Source organism: Equus quagga, chromosome 12 (assembly GCF_021613505.1).
Source record: "Equus quagga isolate Etosha38 chromosome 12, UCLA_HA_Equagga_1.0, whole genome shotgun sequence".
NCBI classification, from domain to species: Eukaryota; Metazoa; Chordata; class Mammalia; order Perissodactyla; family Equidae; genus Equus; species Equus quagga.
This window is the reverse complement of record NC_060278.1, coordinates 105,151,872-105,167,634: the sequence shown is the minus strand read 5'-3', so window position 1 is coordinate 105,167,634 and position 15,763 is coordinate 105,151,872. Positions and strand designations below refer to the sequence as shown.

Sequence of the window (15,763 nt, the reverse complement as noted above, 5' to 3'; positions counted from 1 at the left end):
TGTTTTTACTTATATTAACTGAAGGGAAATTTTTAAAATTGGTAAATGGAAAACTTCTGTCATTTGCCACCGATAGGAGGTAACCAATAAAAATAAGCACAATGATAACATCTTTGATTTAAAAAAAGAAAAAAAGGAAGAACATCAAGCGTCAAAGAGATGTTGAAGATACACAAGCCCGAAACTCAGATGGTCTTCCTGTTGTAATCAGAGACATTAAAAGAGAAGGTGAAAAGGAACGTGAGTCGGTGCTCTTTAACGCCGTGTCGGTGCCAGCCAGGATAAACTTAGAGAGCGACTACAGCTGTCTCATGATGCATAAAGGACCACATTCCACATCCTGGGCTGCACTGAACTTGCTCATTTCCAGGGTTCCTGCTACTGTGAAAAAGGAAAAACCATCACAAAACCCAAATCTCCTCCCGTGTGGGTCATGGCCATAATGTTGAATTATTCACAGGGGGAAACGTCTCTAGGGATGAAACGTATGAATCAGAAGTATTGGAGAGTGAGCATATGCTTACCTGTGTTTCTAAGTCTTTCTTTTCATCCAACCTTTCTTCCAAGATGGGTTTTTCCTTCTCTTCTAGGTTAGGCAACTTCTGAAAAATAAAAGCCCTTCAGATTTACCCACTTGAAAGGGTTTTATACTACCATATAGCTGTTTAAGGCCACTTGAAAACTTGAGCACTCCTCTTTATATTTTTGTTGATGGTTCTGCCTACTGAGGCCTATTTTCAACAAAGGAGACTTTTGTACCCCAAGTGTTGAATTTTGCCTACCAACATGGTCTAACATAATGACACAAAGTTGTTTTTAAAAAAATTCTATATATATTTTTAAATTAGGAAATGAAAAATATCCAAATTTCTAACTTCTGTAGGATGTTTTAAAGCTCTTCCACCACTAGGCATTTCAGCAGGATACCAAGACGGGGGCTGAAGGCACCAAATTGTCTCCTCAACCCAGCCGCCATGTTACCCGCTACACCCCTTGAGACTCACAATCCTTGAACTAAAAGTTCTTTCTATGGTGTCTGAACTCAAGTGGCAAAGTCTTTCTGAGAGGAACTAGAGTCTGGAGGCTGTGAAGATGACACACAATTTGGAAGGCTGTTTACACTTCCTCTTCCGTTTCTAAGAAACACACTGACAATAACCAAATTTATAACTTTCAAAGATGCAAGGAAGTTTGATGGTGGAATTTAAAAATTTGCTCAAAGGACAGATTTCAAAAGGTTTTCAAAATCCTTTCTAATTCTCGTATCAAAGGTAAACCTGAGGGGGCCGGCTGGCCCCATGGCCGAGTGGTTAAGTTCGCGGGCTCTGCTTCGGCGGCCCAGGGTTTCACCAGTTTGAATCCGGGTGCGGACATGGCACCGCTCATCAGGCCATGCTGAGGTGGCATCCCACATGCCACAACTAGAAGGACCCACAACTAAAATATACAACTATGTACTGGGGGGCTTTGGGAGAAAAGGGAAAAATAAGAAATCTTAAAAAAGAAGGTAAACCTGAAACCTCAGAATTTCCAGAAGACACCCTATCTGCCTTAATATTAAAATATTTATCTTACTTCTTTCTTAAAGATTGGCACCTGAGCTAACAACTGTTGCCAATCTTCTTCTTCGCTTTCTTCTTTTTATTGCTTTTTCTCCCTCAAATCCCCCCGTACCTAGTTGTATATTTTAGTTGTGGTCCTTCTACTTTTGCTGTGTGGGACGCCGCCTCAGCATGGCCTGATGAGAGGTGCCATGTCTGCGCCCAGGATCCGAACCTGCGAAACCCTGGGCCGCTGAAGCCGAGCACGTGAAGTTAACCGCTTGGCCACGGGGCTGGTCCTTATCTTACTTCTTCTTCTTTTTTTTTTTTTTTTATTTTTAAAGATTTTATTTTTTATTTTTTTCCTCTTTCTCTCCCAAGCTCCCCAGCACACAGTTGTATATTCCTCGTTGTGGGTCCCTCCAGCTGTGGCACGTGGGACGCCGCCCCAGCGTGGCTCGATGAGCAGCGCCATGTCTGCGCCCAGGACCCAAACCAACGAAACACTGGGCCGCCCGCAGTGGAGCACGCGAACCCAACCACTCGGCCACGGGGCCAGCCCCCTTTATCTTACTTCTTAATAAGACTTCATCTAGAGCTTTACTTTCACAAATTTTATTTTCTGGAAAAAGGAACCAATGTCTCCCAAAAGCTTATAGAACCACTGAAAGATTCTCAGCATCAAAGTTATCGGAGACCACTCCAGATAAAAATTGAAAGCCCCCCTTCTATTATACCGCTTGGAACTCTGAACTCACCTGTTCACAGACATTTGTCCTGTTTTTCTTTAATAGTTCAGGGGAGCGTTCACTTTCCCTTTCCTCGTTAGAAGGAGCACTCCTTTGGTATGATTCTCTTTCCCTTTGGGGCAGCTGGATGCATTTTGCAAGCTTAAATTCTGCATTTGGTGTCAATTGTACAGTCTCTACCTTTCCACAATTCTGCTTGAAAAGGAGTCTCGCATTGGCAATGACAATGGAAGCAAACCTCTTGATGTCTTCTGGAACCAGCCGCGCCACCATGACAAATCTCTCAAGGTCATCCAGGCTGTTTTGGGCTGTGTCAGTCACAAGGACTTCCAGGGGCCAGTCGCAGCTGTCCAGGCTCTCCTTTGTTTCAAGCAGGATGTGGTAGGAGTTGGAGATGGTCTGTAGCTGATCCTTAATTCTGGCCTCAAGGTTGCTGTCGGTGAGGTTACATGCGATTCCACAGACTCTGCAGGCAAAATCCAGAAATTCTCTCAAAGATTCTTCTATGTGGTTGGCAGCCCTGCGGATTGCATCGATGTTGGCCTCCAGATAGTCTCTGAACCTCCACTTCCTACTTACGAAGAGCATCAGGCCTGCAACAGAACTGGCCACCTTGTGCTGCAGAGCTGTTACTGTCTCTTTGGCCAAGTCCAGGTCCAAGGAGAGTTCCTTTACTGCCTCCTCCGAGAAGGAGCCAGAAGAAGAGTCGGTGGATGTGGAGGAGCATGAAGAAATGACGCTGGCTCTGCTGTCAGAACTGGAAATGGATAATCTGTCTGATTCAGGAGATAGCGATGTGGCCCGTCTGGAGAACCACGAGGAATTATGGTCCATGGAATTCTCTGAAGCCCCATCGGCTTTTCTCGGCTCTTTCCCAGCCTGAGGGACACTTGGCATGGCTTTAGGGATGTCGTAAATGTTTGGCCTGGTATTCTGCTGTTCCACTCGAGGAATCAGAAAGCTTGAAGGAACCTTATAGCTGACAGCCTCATCCAAAGGGAATGTGTCCCGTGGGGCTGGAAAGCTATAAGAACGTATTTCTGGAAGGCTGAGTTTTTTCTGCATGGGCGCATTTTTATGCAGGTGTGGAGTGAGGGATCTTTCTCTGCTATTCAGAGGACTTTGAAAACTGGACATGTACCTGGGGAGAGCGTGGCACTCCGATTCTTCCACAAAGCTGGTTAGAGATACATTCCTTATATTGGCTTTTTCTGGAGACACTGGAGTGTCATAAATCCATTCTGATTTCTGAGGGCTCGGTAACGTGTTGTAGCCGCCTCTCCTCAAGGCAATTGTTGATGTCAGGGGAACACTCTGGCCCTGTGAAGAGCCACACAAAGTCGCCCAGTTTAGTAACAATAAAAAGAGGGTGTGAGCAACTTATATGACAAATGTGTATTATACTGAGGACCTAGTGAGGGCCAGGCACTGTGCTTCTTAAAAATCTGATCTTCATTTCCCTGCTCAAGCTTCTTCAGGGGTTCCCCATTGTTGTTATCACTCAAGGCCCTTCACGGTCCGGTTCCACTCTCCTTTAGAGCCTCCTTTTTTCCCACTTCCACCAGGCCTCCCCACCATGCCTGTCACTCCCCTCCTTGTAGGTCCAGCCACCTGGGCTGTTTACCTTTCCCTGAGCTCAGAGTGCTCACTCGTGCCACCATATTGAATGTTACCCAAACTGGTCCCTCTGCTCTGAATACTTTTCCAACTCTTTCCTTTCCATCTAACAAACTCCTCTGCACCCCTCAGGACACTCCTGCAATGCCACTTCTTTTGTAAGATCTTTCCTAATGACCTTGGACATAGGTGTATTTATTGTATATACGTGTCAGAATCCAATGATAAGCATGCACTACAGATTTCAAGTTATGGCACCTCCCTTACACACAGGAAAATGGACTTTAACACAACATGTCGCGGGGTGTAGAACAAGAAGCAGCATTTACCTAAGGACTGCTGAGCTCTTGCTCTGTGCCAGGCACTGTACGGGGTCCTTCGCGGGGACCATTGTGAAACTGGCTCAACACAAAGTTGACATAAGGGAAGCCATATTGTAGAAAAGAGACCGTGTTGTAACTTTGAGTGACCTCTGACTGACTAACCCAGCTGGATTTGCAGCCTCCAGGAGATCCACCTGTTCTGTAGATTTTATGACTCCTGCTTGTGCATGTACCTCCCAGCTGCGATAAGATGATAACTTCATTCTTTTGTGTTCCTAATGTGATGACCCCCACACCGAGAGTCTATGCTGGCAGCCATCATCAATGAAAACTGGAAGGTCTGGCGTGGCGACTCCCAGTCTGTCACACCAGAGGGTCAACATTCCTAACCCTCTCCTCTATAACCCACTGGCCTTTATAACTGCTTCAAATTTCTGTGCCCCCTTAAAATGGTTCTTTTGGACATTAGTCGGCCATCTTCCCTCTTCCTAGCAAGCTAAAATAAAATGCCCTTTCTCTGCCACTATCTTGCCTCTTGACAATTGGCTTTTGTCTCGTGGCGAGCAGATCACGCCCTTCGTGCAGTAACAATCGCGATACTCACAGTGAGTCCGTGAGAAGAAACTGAGGCATGGAGAAGTTAAAGGACCTGTCCAAACCACTAGCTAGTCTTGTTCCTAAACACCACGGCACTTAGGGATTTTGTCTCAAATGAAACAAGTTCTGCTATGAGGAGTTTGCATTCCTAATTCTGACCAAGTGAAGAGAATTTCCCAGAGGGTGTTCAGGTCTTCACGGCATCGAACCTCAACACCTCGTCATACTCACGCCTGGTTGGCCGGCTGGGGCACCGAGTACTGCCTTTTGGGGGCTGGCGGGTATGTCATACACCTGCTGTTTCTCTGGCTCCTGGGGAAAGACCACAAAAGAGGACAACTTGGATTTTCCCTTCCTGATGGCTGCACACCACAAACTCTCCCACTCTAGTATTTTTTTCAAATAGAAACACAAATCACAGAAGATTTTGGGGCTTTTAGTCACGATGCTCTTATAGTGGAAGTTTCCGTGCTGCACGGGGTACATTTTTAACAATCGACTCTGTGCTGTGGAAAGGTGACTTCTCACCCAGAGGTGGGGACAAACTACAGAGAAAATTAAGGGCAGTTGCCTGAGTTAAGAAGAGTAGTTCATTTCCTTCTGTAAATTAACCTTAAGATTGAATTAAAGAAGAATAAATGAGATTGGGACTGAACACGTCTTTTGTCTTTCTTGTTTCTTTTTTCTCACTAGAAATTTCCTGTGCTTATAACTCATGTATTCATCCTGCCCATATTCACTGAGTGCCTACTAGCTTCTAGACGCTGAGCCAAATGACACATACACAGCCAGTAACCAGCAAAAGACATAGAGCCAGTACCGCTAATTAGCATTTTTTGGTACAGCAATTAGAAAATAGATATATTAGGATGTGAAAAATAGGTCCTATGTTCCTAATCGAGGTGAGAGAGCAGCAAAACAGGTTTTATAAAGAAAGAGAGAAAAAGCTGGAATTTGCAGAGGGGGTTTTTTTGGAGAGGGTGGAGCTGTGGGTTTCCGGCTGTCCCCTCCTCGGTTGGGGAGGGTGGGGCTCTTGTCACTGCCCTCCAGCCAAGTGGAAAGTGCTCCAGTGGGACCTTCGATGACTTGAATTGTGCCACCTGAGCTTGGGGTCTTAGTGCACGGTGGCTAACTCTGGCGTGGGAGAAGTTAAGGGTGAAAATCTGATGACAAAGGACAGGCTGGTGGCTGGCTGGCATGGCCTGTTCTCAGGGCAGGAAGAGTGTGAGGAAAAGTGAAGCAGCCCCCTGGGGCACAACATTGAAGTGGGCACCAAAAACTTCAGGAATCAAGGTAAATAATATCTTAATGCGATATTTTAAGAAATCACAATCAATGTGAAAAAACCGTGATGAACGAAATGTCGACATTTTAAATAAAGACAGGATCCAGCAGGGCCGGGCTGAAGGGGAGGGAAGAAGTGGAGTCCGGCAAGTGTGTGTGTTTAAAACTTTTGTGCCCAAGGCGAGTGCCTCCTGCTCCTCTCCTCGTCCCCGCGCAGCCTGTGCGCCTGGAGTCCCTCAAGGCAAAGGGAGACTGTGTTTTCAGGGACCAGATGGGGATCATGTGAGGGCTGGAGCCAGAGCCAGCCTGGAGAGGGCAAGACTCTCAGGAGGATGGGGCAGGAGATGACCCGCTGGCAGGGCTAACAGAGGAGCCTTGGTCAGCAGCCAGAGGAGGGGCGTTTGCCCCCATCAAGGAGCCGGTGGGTACGAGCTGCCGGGCAGTGAGGTGGGGAGGCAGGGCGGCACTCGCAGGAAGGCCCCAGCACAGAAAGCGTTTGCTGCTGGAATAGGTATTTAAATTCCTCCCCTGAGTCTGCTAAAGTGACTTCTTATTACTCGTGGGTGACCCGAAGGCACAGAGCCTGCTCGAGTTTCTGCTTACCCCAGAGCTGAGGCTCCCAGCCCTGCCTGCACTGTAGAATCACCCGGGAGCTTTAAAACTCCTGCTGCTTGGGGCCCACCTGACCTCAGACGTCAGTCTCTGGGCGGGCCAGGCAGCAGGTGTGGCCAAAGCACCAGGTGATTCACTGCATTGACGGGGCGGGAGAGCGCAGTTTGGATGGGCTAGGAAACGAGGGAAGTTGCTTTCTGATTACCTGAAGCAGGTCTCACAAATTTGATGTACCAGTTACGTACAAATAAGTAAAAAAAAAAAAAAACCTTTAAAATTTCATCCCCCAGAGATAATCAATGTTAAGATAACCAATGATAATGTTAAGACGGTGATGGATATCCTTCAAGATATTTTTATTTCAGGGCTGGCCCGGTGGCATAGTGGTTGCATTCGTGCACTCCACTTTGGCAGCCTGGGATTTGTGGGCCCACATCCTGGACCTACACACTGCTCATCAGCCATGCTGTGGCGGTGTCCCACATGTAAAAATAGAGGAAGATTGGCACAGATGTTAGCTCAGCAACAATCTTCCTCACTAAAAAAATATTATTTAAAAAAATGCATATATGTGGACGTATACACATATGTGTGTGTTTGTGTGTACAGATAAAAAATATCTATTACAGGGGCTGGCCCGCTGGCTCGGTGGCATGGTGGTTAAGTTCACACATTCTGCTTCAGCGGCCCAGGGTTCGCCGGTTCAGATCCCGGGTGTGGACATGGCACTGCTTGGCAAGCCATGCTGTGGTAGGTGTCCCACATGTAAAGTAGAGGAAGATGGGCATGGATGTTAGCTCAGGGCCAGTCTTCCTCAGCAAAAAGAGGAGGATTGGCAGATGTTAGCTCAGGGCTAATCTTCCTCAAAAAAAAAAATCTATTATAAATGAAAAGTAACCATTTTTTAAATATTCAGAATTCAAGTAATCACAACGTTCTCCTGAGCAGGTTTGGGCTCCCTGGGACAAAGCCGGCTTCTGAGTGGTGACGTGACCTTTGGAGTCAGGAGTGGATCAAAGCTCCTGAAGACCGTTGTCGGTAAAGCTGAAACACTACATCTGTGTGACACTGAGGACCCCACACTCCGGGCGGAGCAGGGCCAGGGTCGAGGCTCACCTTCAGGGCTGGTGGTCCCCGGCTCTGGGCAGGCACGTCATACACCTGGGAAGGCAGAGTTGGCAGCGAGGCCCAGGCAGGTCTGGGAATTGTGAGGAGGGCCTTGGGGAGAGAAAGAGCAGAGGGGAAAGACACGTCAGCCCTGAGTGCATGGATCACATCCGGGTTGTCCCTCAGACAGCCAAGGCAGCTCTGACACTGCTGAGGGGCTCTCCCGGCACCCCTAACTGGTGGCCCTTCACTCTGAGGCCGGGAGCAGCAGATTGCTGTGGGGAGGTTCCCCGGGGAGGACGGTCTTCCTCACATGGGGGCCATAGCTGCCTGCATCCATCTCACCCGGGAAGCGGGTTAGAAATGCAGATTCCTGGGCCCCGTGGCGGTTGTACTGAACCTCTGAGTCCTGAGGGGAAGTCCCGGGATCTGCAGTCCCCACCAGCTTCCCAGGGCTCTGATGTTCTCTAGGGATCTGAGGCTGTGATTCGACTCCTGGCTTATTGTTCATCCGGTGATGCTGAGGATGCTGCTGCGAACGAGACAGGCAGAGGGGCTTTAGGGTCTGAAGTGGAGGGACTAATGGGGTTGGGGCGGAAGCAGAGGCCTGTCGTGGGCTGTGTCGCTTGGGCTGAGAGCTGATAGGGAGCAGGAGGCGAGCAGAAGACTGTGGCCCGCAGCTTTCACTGGCAAGAGTGGGAGGCAGGAGGGGACTTGGTGATTCCGAGGATCGAAAGTGACTGGAGAAAAGCGAGTAAAGGGAGGAGAGAGGTGGGGTCGGAAATGTCCTGTGAAGGAGTCTGGATTTTACCCCACAAAGGGCTGGACCTCCAATCAGATGAAGGGCACTTGGTCCCTTGTTGCCCTTGCTGCTGTGGAAAACAGAACGTGTCTCAGCCGTGGAGTCTGTGCCTGTAAATGGGAACTCGGGATTCGAGTCAACCCCCTGGAACTCGCTGATGTTGACTCTCGGGCGGGCACCCTGCCGGCTGCTCCAGGGTGGCAGCATCCAAGCCTGGCCGGGTCTGAACTGGCAAATTTTAAAATAGTGGCTTTGCCAGGGCTCCACCTCAGACCTCTTGAACTAGAAGGTCTCTGGGCGGGGGCCTGGGAGTGGGCGGTTTTAGAGGGCAGTGGATGCTGTCTGCCAGGGGCTTGGTCTAAAGGGCACACCCAGGACATAGGCTGGGAAGCGGGACAGGGTTTGAGGAAAGGAAAAGGCCAAGTTCCAGAGTCCGGCAGAGGGAGACTGTGCTTCCCATTGGGCTCCAGGGGACCTGTCATGGAAGGGGGCTTTCCACGCTGGATCATGAGACGGTTAGGATGTCAGTATGTGGAGGTCGGGGAGGTCGACCCAGGGAGAGGGGCAGCTTATGAGGACGGGAGGAGGGTCCCTTTGTTCCTGACGGTAACCCAGCTCTGTGCCTGGCATGGGGTAAGCGCTAGTATCCGTTCGTTTGTTTTGCTGAAAGAATGTGTATGGCTTGAGACAGTAGGTAGTGGCCGAGTGGGTCCCACCATTCCTCAGGTCAGAATAAGAGATGCAGATGGAGCAGCTGCAAGTGGACAGGACCAATGCTTCTCCAAGGACTTGCTCAGCTGTCGCGTGTCGAAACAACCTCCCTCTGAGAGACAACTGCTTTCTAACTCACTGGTTCTCTAAAATCCTAGGCTCTCAGAAGCATTGCTGTCTGGAGTTCTGTCAGGAAGAAGGAAACATCCCACGCTTGCCAGAGAAGCAGCCTCCATTCCCGGCCCCCGCACAGAGCTTCAGATAAAGAGCATCAGACACGACAGTCCACATCTATCCTAACGTTGTGGTTCCGAGCAGAGAGCAGCCTGCGTCTGCTTTGCAGTCCAAGCTGACACTGACCCCTTTACTCACTGCCCTGTTTTGCACAGATCTTGTCAAGATAGGGCTTCATTTACGTTTCACCTAAACCCCACCTTTCCCCCAACCCCATAGTGATGCTGTGCCTCTTCTGCGACACAGCCTGTGCTTCCTCTGCTCTATGATCCCCGTCTCTGCGGCGGGTCAATGAACCTGACTTTGTCCCTGCTGGTCTCAGGCTGATTGGTGTAGGACAAACTCGTCAATGGTCCTCCATTGCGCTCTGAGTTAAGTCCAAGCTCCCACCAGACCATGCCCTGCCCAACCCCAGGGACCGGACCATGCATGACGTGTCCCTTGCCACCAGCTATCACCTCTGCTCTTCCTTCCTCCCTGCCCCCGCTTATTCGAACACACCAAGCTCCCCGCAACCACAAGAGCCTTTCCAAACACGCATCTGTCGCCTACTGCTCCCCTGTGACCCCAGGCCATTTTATTTGTGTAGCTGACTTTGTGGGTCACACATGCCTACAAGACCTCCTACAGAGAGCAAAGGGAGTTTCCTGTGTGTGGAATTTTAGGTGGAAGGAAGCTGCTTCAAAAACGCCCAGGGTTTCTTAGAAATCGTAGGTTCAAGATGGCGACCAATAAAGGAACATGTCTGAGAAACAAGGTTTCAAAGGTTTAAGGGGACAGAAGGAAAGTCCAGTTCAGGAACTAGTGGGTCTGAGAGCAATTTCATTAGGAAATCTGACCCTTTTCACTTAAACTACTAAAGATTCCCCTCTCCGAATTTAAACTCATATCAAATATATTCTTTATATGATGATTAAAAAAAAAAAAGCCAGGCCAGCATATTATGTTAAGGAAGTTGGAATGAAAAGTAAGACAAAGCTCAAGAGAGTGGTTACCCTGGGGGGAAGTGACCTGGAGAAGGTGCAGGGGGCTTCTGAGGTGGTAGTTGGTTCTGTTTTTTGACCTGGATACTAGTGACTGAGCTGTACCCTTAGGATCTATAGGTTAAACTTTAACAAAAAAATAATGCAAAGAATAGTGTCAGCCACAGAGTCAGGCAAAGGAAGATCAAGGGCATGCCAACATGCCTAGGACAAGGGCTCTGCCTTCGGTCGTTAGCCATCTGGGGGCGTAGACAGACATGCACAGACATGATAAGTAAGCTTTAGTCTCATCAGCCATGTGACCTGGACAGGCCTTTTCACTTCCCTGGGAATCAATTTCTTCATTTGTAAAAAGAGGAGTTGTTCCAATCTAAAGGCTCATCGGGGTCTCTTCCAGCTATAGAGACGTCTGATTCTGACACGTAGACTCCTCTCTTAGGACATTTGGGAAAAGTGACATATTTCTACCCTCTTGGTTTTTAATTTTTGGCCAACTTTAACCTAGAGATAGTCAACCCAGGTATAAAAGGAATCTGTGAAATGGCTGGCCCAGGTCATGTTCCAAGCCTGTGAACTGCCCGTAGGAAAGCAGCTCAAAGCTAGTGGCTGGACTTGCCTCGTTCTATCAATGACCACTTCTGCTCAGAACGCATTTCCTGGGCAGTCTCAGACTCAGGGCTACCCGCTAGGTTGCACCAGTGGGGAGCAGATGTCTGCCTACTCTGTGAATTGCAGGATTCTTGACTGATTATCATCTTTGATTTCTTCTGTCTCCTTCCTTCTTGTAGTAGAGGTAAAAGCAAGATTATTTAGAATCACCAAAAGGTTCAACTCAAGGTGACCTTGGAAATGATCAGGTCCCACCCTCTCATGACACTAAGCAAGAAAGAGAAGTACAGAGGGGTTTTGTGATATTTCTGACCCCCAGCACAGTCATGGCTGCCCCGGAAGCCATGTGAGCCAGGACTCCTGATTTCTAAGCCACAGAGCGCACCTCTCGCTCTGAGAGACCCCCAAGCACAGATAAGGCAATAAAGAAAAGTGGGGAAGGAGGGAGCAAAAATGTTGACAGGGCAGCCATAGAGGAAACTTCAACAGAAATAAAAGGCAGGAACGTTCCCCCGGTGTTCTGCTGGAGCCACCTGGGGAACCTACTCGAGTGACGAAGAGCCCCTGGTTTCTAAATTCCCCTTCGGTTGCTGTGGTTTCTGTCGATTCCTGCAGCCTGCACAAGTGAGGGCTCCCACTGCGGACATGCTTCATGGCAAGGACAAATCTCGCAGCTAAGGCTCTGACCCTGTCCTGAGTTAAGCTGGGATAGTAAACACATCTTTCCTTCTATACCAATGTCAGTCTAGAAGTTGATTGTGAAGCCCATGGTTATGAAGCCTTATGATGTACCTTGTCACTTCACTCATTGAACAAAGGTTTATTGAGCACCTCATAGGAGCCTGGTGCCATCCTGGGTGTTAGGGACACCTGGCCAACAGCAGACATTGCATCTGTTTTCCTTTTAGGGAGAGATGGAAATGGCCTTTGAGGTTTTTGTTTCTTTAGGGCCTTTGAAAAGAAACTCAAATTGACTTCAGCAAAAGCCACTTGTTCTTGGAGGAACCATCAGCAAGGCCCTGCTCTGAGTCAGCTGCTCAGATGGCAGCTGAGCATGCCAGGCCTAGCTTTGGGCCAGTTGTTCCAGAAAAGCATCCCCAGGGGCTGCGGCAGAACGCTCAGCCAGCTTCCTTCTGGCGTTTGTCGCCAGCGCCGATGAGCGGCAGCTGTTCTGTGTAACAACTGTCTGTTTCTCTGCCTGGCAGCCCAGGGAGTTAGAAAATCTGAAGTATTCAAAAGCTTTTAAGAAATCAACACCTTCCCTTTTGAAAGAGGTGTCGGAAGCTGGTATGGAGGGGGCCTCCGTAGTAACATACATCACGGGGAGTGGCCTACCTGGACACAGACCTTGCCAAGACCTCTAACCAGAGCTGTGACCAGGTGGGATATGTCATTTGAGCTGAAAACACAGTGTGTGATGGCAGGAAATGTCCACAGTGACTGAAGACCATGAAAATCTGTTCTCCATTCTTAACACCTCTTGAAGGCCAGGGCTTGGGGAGGAAACAGTACATTATTTTTCTCCTTTCTTCTTCGAATTCCTTTCCATCTTTAAAAAGAATATTTTCATTCTGCATTTACTGAGTACTTCTTTTCCTCTGTTTTTAAAAATCATTATTTTAAAAAATTACAGCTGTAATACAAGCTCCGCATAACACAAATCAACTTCCTAATCTCTTTGTTCATCAAATGCTTATTGAGTCCCCAGCCCAGGCCAGGCAGTGTCCTAGATGCTGGGATGTAGGAGTGAGTAAAACAGAGGTCCCTGCCGACCGCCTCCTTTCGCTTTCTCCTTAACCAGTTCTGCTTCCTAAGGGTAACCACCGTTGGTGTGTGTTCTTTCCAATGTGTGAGCATGCACACTTACACACACACCCACAATGTTTTTTTTGAGTTTCTGTTTGTTTGGTTTTTGTTTAAAAAGCTCTTTCTTCCACCTTATAAATACCTCACGGAACAACTTCATCTCTTTTTCACAGCTGCATAGTAGCTCGTTGTAGGGACATGACAAAATTTATGAAACCGATCCCCCATTAACAAACATCAGGCATCTTCGATTTTTCCCTGTAACAGTGCTGTAATGGCCACAGCCTCCCCATCCAGATATATCTTTGCCATCTTATGTATGTATCTGTAGCCATTCTGGGAGTAAGTTTCTAGGTTCATCGGGAATATGTATTTGAAATCTGATGAGTAGTTTCTTGCCCTCGAACCCATGGAAATTCAGCCCCTCCATTGACCACCAGCAGTCCTCGTGTTCCTTCTTAGTGTAAGAGAAAACCACCATGAACATCTGTGATGCTTTCATGCACAGCTCGACCGAGCATTCAGTTTTCTACAAAGTGCGGGTGTCTTGCAAAGCTGGGGAGTCCGAGCGGAGAGTGTTAATGATGACTGATGTGGGGGCAAACACGAGCCCACCCGATCACACCAACGGTCCGGTTCCCGATTTGCGCATTCGCCTTCCTGATGGACACCGATGACTCAAGGGGGAGTTAAGTCCCTGGGTGCTACATATCCTTTGACCCATCCCGTTTATTGGGAAATGTGCTTACCTGTTTGGGAAAGCTTAGAGTCTTTTCACAGACGATTCTGGCGCTGGCAGGCAGGTCAGGGAATTCATAGACTTGGATGGTGGGCGGCGGAGGCCCCTCCACCCAGCTCTTCATCTGCTCATATACGGGGCCTGGAGGTGGGGGGCTCAGTAGGGTGGGCACCTGGTAGTTCTCTTCGGAGCTGGTGAGAGCTTCTTCCAGGCCTCTCAGGCAAGGGGGACAGAGCCTGTCTGCGGGGGCCTCTGTGAGGATTTGGAGGCGGTTGGCAGGGGCCAGGCCTTGCCTCCCATGGAGCAAACACTTCCACCAGCCCTCGCTTTCCGGCACATTTTGTTCCAGAATGGTCAGGATGTCTCCTCTGCAGAAAGCCAGCTCGTCAGAGCAGTCGGGCTGGTTGTCATAAAGTGCTTTGGCCAAGAGTGTCTGGGGGCAGGGAGAGAAGAGAATTCATTGTTACCACCATTGCCAATGACCACTATACCAACGTCACTCACCTAGGAACGTTAGAGAATAGTCACAATGGCTATTTAATCTCGTTTCCTCAACCCCAGAGGTCCTTGTCTCTGTTATTTGCCTGATTTATTCCTACCCATCCTTGGGGTCTCAGGTGAAATGTCACATCCTTACAGAAGTCTTACCTGCACCCTGAAAGCAGGTTCAGGCTCCCTGATATGCTGTCGTGGCCCTGATTTAATTTGTGGCACCCAGTACCCTTGTAGTTACATATAGAGTGCAGTGTAGCACACAGTAGGGTTGAAATCCTAGCTCGGTGACTTCCTAGCTGTGCACCCTTGAGCAAATTATTTACTCTCTTTGGGTCTTAGTTTCCTTGTCTGTAAAATGGGGTTAATAATAATATCTACCTCATAGAGTCACTGTGAGAATTAAATGGGTTGATACGCATACACAGCTCAATGAACAGCGCCTAGCATTTAAAAGTGCTCGGTAAAGGTTGGCTGTGACCGTCATAATTATTATATTGCTCTTTGTTGGGTTGTCATTATTTTTCTCCTGAATTGGGTTGGAAGTTCCGTGACTGCTGGGACCATATCTTGCTTTTTCTCTGCTCTGTCCCCAGCGTCAAGTGCAGACCCACGTGCCTAGGAGATGCTAGGCAAAGGTTCCTGAATCCTTGCACGATGGAACAAAGACACAGGGGTTAGTAGTGACTTGTCTGTGGCCACACAGCCAGGATCAAAAGACAGTCAGTCTCCCTGATTCTCAGACCCACGCTTTTTTGCAGGCCACACGGTCCTCCAAAAAAATCACTCTTTTGCAATGGCAGCGATGGTTAATGCCCCTTCTTATTGGAACTTTCTGCTGTAATTAAATGAAGGCAATTTGTTTCTGTTGGGTTAACAGAATCACCTCCCTTGTTACGTCAGTGCATATTTATTACAGAAAAATTAGGACATATAGAGAAGCAAAAAGAAGACGATGAAATTTACCCACAGTCCCACCAGAGGTAACTACCCATACCATTTGGTATTTATCCTTCCAGTTGCTTTTTTCTTTCTTTAACTAAATTTAGTTAATTATACTTTTTATACCCTTAGCCTCTAATAGGTATAGTTTATGAATAAGGCAAAAATGACCAAACCTTCCATTACATTTGTTGAAAACTGTTGCTTTTTTGGCATAATAATGTTTTACTGTTACAAAAATGGAATTGGATGGCCAAGGGCTGAGAAATACCACCTTAAACGCACAGTCAGGTCTGTGTGGATCTAGGGCAACGCTGCTTCACGAGCGTCTGAGAAGCAGAAATGGAATTAGATCCTTCACACGGGCAAATAGGCTTTGAAGACGCCTCATAAAATCCACTGCAACTGAGATCCTGGGAGAGCGTGACCAGCTTTTGCACATGAAACTTTTCTTTTACTACAAAAGCAATAAAAGTTCATTCAAGAAAGAATACAAATAAGGATAAACAATAGAAGAAATAAAAAATTCCCGCAGTGCCACCGACCACAGGTTGCCACCATTGTCTCTTAGGTTTGTGTTTTTCCAGACCTTTTCTCGTGCATATTTTTTCATAC

At 48.0% G+C, this 15,763-nt stretch overlaps 1 protein-coding gene across 2 annotated transcripts in view; it reads right to left on the bottom strand.

Annotated features, from left to right (window-relative positions):
• CASS4 (Cas scaffold protein family member 4) overlaps positions 1–15,763 on the bottom strand; it is a 38,292-nt gene that overhangs the window by 3,573 nt on the left and 18,956 nt on the right. For both annotated transcript variants that reach the window (XM_046678184.1, XM_046678185.1), the window contains exons 2-6: positions 13,725–14,147; positions 7,840–7,941; positions 5,059–5,139; positions 2,300–3,610; positions 525–602 (exon numbers count right to left, since the gene is read on the bottom strand). In XM_046678184.1, coding sequence (XP_046534140.1) covers positions 525–602; positions 2,300–3,610; positions 5,059–5,139; positions 7,840–7,941; positions 13,725–14,147 — 1,995 coding nt within the window. The remainder of the gene's footprint in view (positions 1–524; positions 603–2,299; positions 3,611–5,058; positions 5,140–7,839; positions 7,942–13,724; positions 14,148–15,763) is intronic.